Source organism: Xenopus laevis, chromosome 7L, assembly GCF_017654675.1.
Source record: "Xenopus laevis strain J_2021 chromosome 7L, Xenopus_laevis_v10.1, whole genome shotgun sequence".
In the NCBI taxonomy this organism is placed as follows: domain Eukaryota; kingdom Metazoa; phylum Chordata; class Amphibia; order Anura; family Pipidae; genus Xenopus; species Xenopus laevis.
In genome coordinates, this window is record NC_054383.1 from 132,616,547 (window position 1) to 132,625,507 (window position 8,961).

An 8,961-nucleotide genomic window follows, 5' to 3' on the forward strand; every position below is an offset into this window, starting at 1 on the left:
AAGGATTAATTATATCTTATTCAAGATTCAAGATCAATTAGAAGCGACTGTTTTATTATTACAGGTATGGGATCCAGAAATCCAGAGAGCTCTGAATTACGTCATCCCTTAGGCTCTGTTATCCAGATTTTTTAAAAATGATTTCCTTTTACTCTGTAATAATAAAACCGTACCTTTCACTTGATCCCAACTAAGATATAATTAATCCTTATTGGAAGCAATTAATTTTTACATAATTTTCTAGTAGACTTAAGGTATGAAGATGCAAATTACAGGAACCCCTAGGTGCCGAGCATTTGTCCCATACCTGTACAGAGAAAAATGTACTACCATATATACTCTGAGTATAAGCTGAGTTTTTCAATATCCAAAATGTGCTGAAAAAGTCTACCTCGGCTTATACTCGGGTCAGCGGGCAGTAGCTGAGATTGCAGTCACTTTTAATCATTCATATACCAACAGTTCGCTTGGGGAGAGACTGCAATATCACACAGCGCCCTCTGTTGGTTATATGAAAGAATAACAGTGACTGCAATATCACACAGCGCCCTCTGTTGGTTATATGAAAGAATAACAGTGCCCCCTCTGTTGGTTATATGAAAGAATAACAGTGACTGCAATATCACACAGCGCCATCTGTTGGTTATATGAAAGAATAACAGTGACTGCAATATCACACAGTGCCCTCTGTTGGTTATATGAAGGATTAACAGTGATGGCAATATCACACAGCGCCCTCTGTTGGTTATATGAAAGAATAACAGTGACTGCAATATCACACTCTGTTGGTTGGTTGGTTGGTTATATGAAGGATTAACAATGATGGCAATATCACACAGCACCCTCTGTTGGTTATACGAAAGATTAACAGTGATGGCAATATCACACAGCACCCTCTGCACATGGTAGTGGGACAGTGGGACAATGCACACAGTAATCCATTTGGCAATTCTCTGTCACCCATCAACTTTGCAAAGAAGTCTGGTTGATTGCTGGGGGGGTCGCTTTGGCGGAATCTGCGCTGCTGGGAGACAGGGCTGTAGTTGTGTCTAGGCTTATACTCGAGTCAATAAGTTTTTCCAGTTTTCGTAGGTAAAATTAGGTACCTCAGTTTATATTCGGGTCGGCTTATACTCGAGTATATATGAAGTGTCATACACTGGGGGGGAATACCCCCCAGAATGTGTTAGGAACCTCCTGTGAAGGATTCTTTGTATTTTTGTGTGTGTCTATGTCTACTAACATAGTAGTGACTGCAAATTAATCCATATATCCGTGATATGGATTCTTAGGGGGCACAAAAATATCAAAAGAGAAGGAAAGTCGATTATCACTTGGGGGTGCCAAATGTTAGACACCCCCAAGCGAATGTATTTATTTACCTAAAACCCCGAGCCGGTGCTCCAATCAGCAGAAAACTGCACCGGCCCGGGGTTAATCCAGCGAGCACCACAGATTGCTTCTCTTCTGGCTTCTTCTTTCTTCTCATGGGTCCACATGCGCATTAGAGTGAAAAGCCGAAATCTAACTAAAAAAGTCGGCTTTTTCATTCTACTTGCATGCGTCTGCCCCGGGAAATTTGAAGCTGGAAGAGAATTGCTCTGTGGTGCTCACTGGTATAACCCTGTGCCGGTGCAGTTTTCTGCTGATAGGAGCACCAGCCCTGGGTTTCAGGTAAGTCAATACAATCACTTGGGGGTTTCCTTCTCTATTAAAATATCAAAAACTGTTATAAATGTATTTAAAAAGCTGAACTATTAATTATATATTGCCAGCTCTGCGTCTGTCTCAGCAGTCAATTAGTATTCATTCAGTACTTCCCAGAAGTCACTGTGCTCTATAATTGTTTAGCCTGTGCATAGGCGTGGGCTTTAGGTCCCTTATTCTGGCTCATATATAAGATTTTGGGGTGACAAAACTTTCCTTTATTAACAGTGTCCACAAAGTGGCGCCTGCCTGCTTGCTGTGATTACGAGTTACCAGACTGAAGAAAACGAGTTAAATAATGTATGTGGAGTTAATGAAGTGTGTTTCACTCAATAAACATGATTAAAAAAGGATTTGTAATTATTTCTTAGTGACAGGTCCCCTTTAATTTACTAAAAAACTAGTTAATCATTATAAGTAAAACTGTGCAAATCACTGTGTTTTGTATTATCTAGTTTTATTATTCATATCACTTATATATTTACTGGTATTCTAAATATATCTTGCTTTTTGCTCCAACAGGCAGTGGCACTGGTGCCTTACACCATTCGTCTGGTGGTAGTGCTGAGAGTAGTCCTCCTTCTTCTTCTTCTAGTTGTTGCAGCATTCCCACTAGTGCTTGTAGGATTTAGTTTGGTGGTTGCAGTGTTCTCCCTAGTCGTGGAAGAACTTCCTCTGGTGCTTGAACTATTGACTTTAGTAGTTGCAACAGTACCACTGGTGCTTGTAGGATTCATTTTGGTGGTTGCAGTGTTCCCCTTAGTCGTGGTAGAACTTCCTCTGGTGCTTGAACTATTGACTTTAGTAGTTGCAACATTTCCACTGGTGTTTGTAGGATTCATTTTGGTGGTTGCAGTGTTCCCCTTAGTTGTGGTAGAGATTCCTCTGGTGCTGGAACTATTGACTTTAGTAGTTGCAACATTTCCACTGGTGTTTGTAGGATTCATTTTGGTGGTTGCAGTGTTCCCCTTAGTTGTGGTAGAACTTCCTCTGGTGCTGGAACTATTGCCTTTAGTAGTTGCAGTATATCCACTGGTGCTTGTAGAATTTATTTTGGTTGTTGCAGTGTTCCCCTTAGTTGTGGAATAACTTCCTCTGGTGCTTGAACTATTGACTTTAGTAGTTGCAGTATATCCACTGGTGCTTGTAGAATTTATTTTGGTTGTTGCAGTGTTCCCCTTAGTCATGGTAGAGCTTCCTCTGGTGCTGGAAGTGCTTCCTCTAGTAGTTGTGCCATTTATACTGGTGATAACAGGAGTTCCTCTGGTGCTGTAAGAATTTCCGATTTTGGTGGTAAGATTTCCCCTTGTGTTGGAAGGGTTTCCCATAGTAGTTGCACCGCTTCTACTGGTATTTACAGGAGTTCCTCTGGTGCCTGAGGAATTTCCCATATTGGTGGTAATATTGCCTCTGGTGCTGGAAGGAAATCCTCTAGAAGTTACACCATTTCCACTGGTGCGAGAAGAATTTCCCATAGTGGTGGTAAAATTTCCCCTTGTGCTGGAAGGACTTCCTCTAGTAGTTGCATTGATGCTGCTGGTTGCAGGATTTCCTGTGGTGGTCCCAGTGCTTCTGGTGGTGGTCCAACTATTTCCTGTGGTGGGGCCAGTACTGCCTTTGACACCATTAGTACAGGAAATTGTAGTGTCCACATTTAGAATGTTAGAGTTCATGGTGCGGTTGCCCATTTTGCAGAAGGATTCGGTAGAACAACCATGATACACCACGGTGCTTGTGTGGATTCCTGTAGAGAACAAATATAACTTCAGAGCAGTTCTTTATTAAAAACATTACTTGATGCATCCAAATCTTTTCCGTGCCCATACATGGATCAAGACGTTGGTTGACTAACCTGTCTTCTAGAAAACTATATCCTTAGATATACCAAACAAAATTCAGCAGATATGATTTAGACATGGGTGCAAGATGCAGTGAGTTCAGAGAGTAGTAGCGTATGATTAGATTTACCTGACATTTTCACGGACTGTGTAAAGCAGCTTGTCTCTTTCCCAGTGCACCCCAGAGTCTCTGGGCCAGAACATGTTTTGTAGGCCGTAGACAAACAGGTTGGGCAAGTGAGTCCATTCAGTCGGTTGTTATCTTCTGGCACTTTGAGAAAGAAAAGAGATGTGCTTTATTTTATAAATTGGCCATAACAAATAAAGCTTTCTATCTTTACATCACTGTAATGCTATAAGTAGCCTCCTGTTTCTCTTTAGTTAAGTCACAGGTTATAGGAGGGCCGTCACTGTAGTATTAGGGCAATGGAATGGCAAGAGATTCCTGCTGACAAAATGTTTGAAAGTTATGATATGTTTATATATATATAGTGAATAAAGTACCCCCTTTTGTAAAATATAGGGATATTATAAGTTACCGAGGAGTTTCATGACCATATAAAAACACGAGGCCGAAGGCTGAGTGTTTTTATACAGGTCATGGAACTCCGAGGTAACTTCTAATATCCTCATATTTTACAACTGGGGGTACTTTATTTATTATAATACACAAATTTCAATGAGTCATGTGACAGAAATGACATCAGAACTCACCGTTTATAACTGATGACATCAGAACTCACCGTTTATAAGGATATAATTTACAGGATATTCATGGCTTTTGTGTATTATATATATATATTGGCATGTAGCAGGTGTAGGTGTGCCCCTCTGTCTGTCTCATTGGCCATCTTACTCTATGGGTGGCACACGGCCATCCACCTACATTGGGGGTTCCGAACCTTTTTTACTCGTGAGCCTCCAAAACAGGAATTAAAAAATAATCACCTACCTTGAGACCAAAGAGAGCAACATCCAAGAAGTTGTTGAGCAGCACGTTGCTCATGAGCCACTGGTTGGAGATCACTGACCTACATGCTACTTACTAATGCCATTCCACATGCATTATAAGGAGCACCTGTGAGGTTAAATAGGAGCTCTGTACCTCATTCATAAGTGCAGGACTGACTTGGGCTCCAGAGAGCCGTGCCTTCCACTGGATAAGCTAACATAGGTTCAGCCGTTGCAATGGATCAACAGACTCATACCCTCTCACAAGGCTACTCTGACTAGCAATGTAACTGGAGCACCCTGTGTGACTGCAAGGTAGCAGTCTGCTATTTGGGCAACTTGTCAATTAGAAGGTATAAGTATCTATATACACAGTAGCATACAGTATATTGCACTCCTTGTAGGTAAGTGACTGTGTTCGTGTAAAAGAGTAAACATATGCATAAGGTACTCCACTCTTATTGATGAAATATGGAGCCTTTGGAATATTCAGGTGGCAGGATAGAAACACTTACAGTTGGGTCTACTTGGAGAGCAGTCGTCACCTAAACAACAGGAGATGGCCATCTTGGTTTTTGTATCCAGAACGTTATAACTTGCATTTTGCAGGATACACTGGTTTCTATCAAAGCATGCTCTTGTGATGGCCACGGTGGTTCCCTCTAAAGGATGACAAGGAAGAGCATTTTTATTTTACCTCCAGTACAGCAGACACAACAAATAGGAGAAGAGATATACAACAAATTGAGAGGACAAGGAAGAATTTGCAAGGCAAACTCAGGTCTAAGGTTTTCTGATGGGCCCGCTCCAGCACTGAAACAAAACAGAGACTAAAATATCTGGAATTTCAAACAGAAATAAAGCAAGTGGCAGACACACACACATACCTGGATTTGTGGAGAGTGTTAATAAAGATCCGCAAAATTGTCTTTGGGCACATGGTATACTCTGTCCTCTGCATGTTCTGGCGCCGGTCTGAGTGCAATGCACACAGGAGAGAGAAGAAGCTGTGGAATAAATCACAATATCATGTTATGAATGTTCACTTAGAGGGTTGTTTACTAAACCTCAATTTTTTCTGGTCGAGGTTTTTTCATGGAAAAAAACTCACATTTTTAGAGATTTATTATACCCTGAAGCTTCTAAAAGTCATAATTTGAAAATCCACCATCTCAAACCTGCAGAGGTCATGTAGAAGTCAATGGCAGATGTCCCTTTTATAATATGATATTGTAAGATATTGTGATCTGCACTTGGTTTCCCCCCATAATCCAAAAAATTCAGGTTTTCGGGCGATAACCCGAAAAAATTTAGTGATTCAGGTGTCAAATCCGAGTCTTTTCCCGATCTGACTTTTTAAAGTTATTTTATTGATAATTAAGGTAAAAATCATGATCAGGAGTTTGGTCGAGCTTGTTTAAATAAAACAATAAGATACATTTGAATTTTAATTAATTTTAATTATTTTAATAAATAACCCTACTTATGTCTCAGAAACACCATGGAACTCTGACTGCAACCCTGGCTGCAAAAGGACTAAGGGGCTCAGAAATTGTCTATATATATGATTAACACCACTGTCCAACCAGATGTGCCATGTCAATGAGCCTATTGTATCGTATAGAAGAGGCTGAGATAAGAACAGATGACTGGTAATGCAGAAAAACTTAAAAATAAATATATATATTTGGATCTGTATAAAGATAATTTCACTTGCAATGTGAGCAGTTATAAATCAGGTTTTTGCTGTTCCTTCAATCCCCTATTTCACCAGAGAGGGCGCTACTAGAATTTATTGGTCGATGCTATCATTTTGTATTTCATTGCATACATTACATTACTAGGGCAATGCAATCTAAAGATGAAATGATGCTGAAGTTTAACTACATTATTTAACCCACTGTGCTTGTTCTCAGTTCCCCCAGAGTGAAGGAAAAAGATTTGCTAATTTTTTAATTTTGTGCATTTAAAAAACAAAACTTCAAATTAATCCCAAGTTTTTACAATCGCAACTTTTTTCTCAATTACTTGCATATATAAAACTACAATAGAAAAACCTTTTTTTGTAACAAAATTGCAATATAAAAGGCATTGTTCATTTATTTTACAATTTGTTTAAAAAATCTTGAATGTCAAAAATGCAACTCTCACCGACTACAAATTATTTTGATGAATAAAGCTTGAAAATTCTAATTTGTAAAACTCAAATCTTTCGCCTCGAATTGCAGTAGAAAATGCGATCTTAAAATTTTCAATTATTTGCCCCTTGATGTAATATTTTAGAATTAGAGCCACAACACATGGGCAACAACACTTTGTAACTCCAGAGGTGCTAGACAGTGAATTGGTAAACCATGAGGACTAGTGATGTGCAGGCCGACCTCGCACTCCTCTTCGCGGGTGGCGGGTGTGGGTTGAGCTCTTCTCCTGCTCTCCCCGCCCGCTATGTTGCAGTGCCGGCTTCCAACTTCCAGGTTCTTCTTTTATAGATGACGTGCCTGCTCGCCCCACCCCTTTTGTGACATCATTGGCGGGGCGGGTCTATAAAAGAAACCCGGAAGTCGGGATGGCGGGTTAGGGTCAGGAAAAACCCGACCTGCACATCCCTAATGAGGACCATACAGCAGACCCTCAGTGTTCTTATTCCCGGCCCATAGTCTAGCTTCTCTTCTCTAATAAACAGATACAACCTTCTATAAGATGGACCCAAAGAACTTCTGAAGGAATATTTGACACCCTGGACCTCTCTAGCTCAGCACATGTTCTACAACTTGACTGCTCAGTACAGTGTCTGAGAGAAAGGAATCATGATTGCTACTTCCTTGACTAAGCAAGTTACTTTTCCTCCATAAATTTGGAAAAACGATTTCTGGAGCTAAATAACAAATACAACAATGTGTAACCTAATCAATTCTACAACTATTCAATATTGCTTGATCTTGATTTCATCAGACACATAGGGGGTTATTTACTAAACTCCGAATGTAAAAATCACGAAAAAAAATAGTTTTTTTTAATAAAATCTGACTTTTAAAAAATCACGAATTTTTTTGAATTTATTAAACCCTGAAGATTGAAAAGTCCGAATCAGAAAATCCAGCATCTCAGACCTGTTGAAGTTGCATATAAGTCAATGGGAGAAGTCCCCATGATTTTTTGATGTGCACTGGGTTTTGTGCAAGTTTTCGGGCAAAAATCTGAGTATTCAGGTGAAAAATCCCAAAAAATCTTGAAAATCGGATGAAAAATATATTGTGAAATATATTGTGCAAAAAACCCTGAGCGGATTTGATCGGAGTTTGTAGCAGAAAATATTGAGATTAATTTGGACTTTGATAAATAACCCCCATAAAGTTAGTTCTTACCAGTAGAAAGAAGAGATAGGAGGACACACAGGACTCCCAGAGCTGATCTCATTGTGAGCATCGTGTACAGGAGAGAAGTGATGTAGTACAGGCAGAGTCCTACTTTTATATCATACTGTAGGTATAAGAGGTTGGGCAAGGTCAGAAAAATGTATTCAAAGAAGATAATAGACATTATAATATTACTAATAGACTTCCTTTTGAGTAATTTTTGGGCTGTACCATAAATAATAACCACACAAATAATAGATGCATTTACCTTGGGTACAAACCAATCTAAGTTTCATTGGAAGTATTAGTATGGAAGCCAGGGATTTCCAGTGGGATTATGCAGGTTTTGTTGTGTTTCCAAAGCAATTAACTAGACCACTAACTTTTCACCAAATTTCATATCTCATGTAGAAAATCGGCTTTAATCACACGTTTTGTGCACTTCTGAATGCCTGAGCCAAACAAATATGGCAGTGTTTCAATCCAGTGGAGTAACTACAGAGGAAGCAGAGGGCCCCAGGAGGTATTGGGGCCCCATGAGGCCCTACTTCATATAAAGTCTTAATAAATATTGGTATAACAAGTCAACTGCTAAACATTTTGGGGGCCTCAAAAATAATTTGCTGTTGGGCCCAATAACACTTAAGGTGGCCATACACGGGCAGATTAAAGCTGCCAATATCAGCCCTTTAGACCGATTCTGCATCTTATCTGCCCATGTGTGGGGGATCCCGACGGGTCCAACCAATCGATATCAGGCCAAAAATCGGCCAGATATAGATCGGTCAAGTTTGTTGTTTTTTTTTTGTACGATACAGGACTGCGACCCATCGAAGCCCATTCGTAGTATCGTAATAATCATCCAGGGCCGAACGTTCGGATTCATCCGATATGGGCCAGCCGTTAGTGGGCATATCAGGTCAAGATCTGCTTGTTTGTCAACCTTGAAAAACGAGTGGATCTTATAGTGTATGGCCACCTTTAGTTACGCCACTGTTTCAATCTATAAATGGAGTTGTGTATTGTGATGGGTGAATTTGTTCCGCTTTGCTGAAACGGCAAAAAATTTGCAAAACAAGAATTTTGATGCCTGTGTCAATTTGCGGGCG

General features: G+C 39.9%; 1 protein-coding gene across 1 annotated transcript; it reads right to left on the reverse strand.

Moving 5' to 3' along the window:
- Nucleotides 1-2,147: 2,147 nt before the first annotated feature.
- LOC121395669 (sericin 1-like) lies at nucleotides 2,148-7,968 on the reverse strand. The gene is made up of 5 exons (XM_041569767.1): nucleotides 7,862-7,968; nucleotides 5,384-5,503; nucleotides 5,012-5,158; nucleotides 3,676-3,816; nucleotides 2,148-3,451 (listed from the first exon to the last, which is right to left on the reverse strand). Exons 1-5 carry the CDS (start codon nucleotides 7,920-7,922, stop codon nucleotides 2,247-2,249), a joined length of 1,674 nt encoding a protein of 557 aa, XP_041425701.1. The 5' UTR covers nucleotides 7,923-7,968; the 3' UTR covers nucleotides 2,148-2,246.
- Between the last annotated feature and the right edge of the window lie 993 nt (nucleotides 7,969-8,961).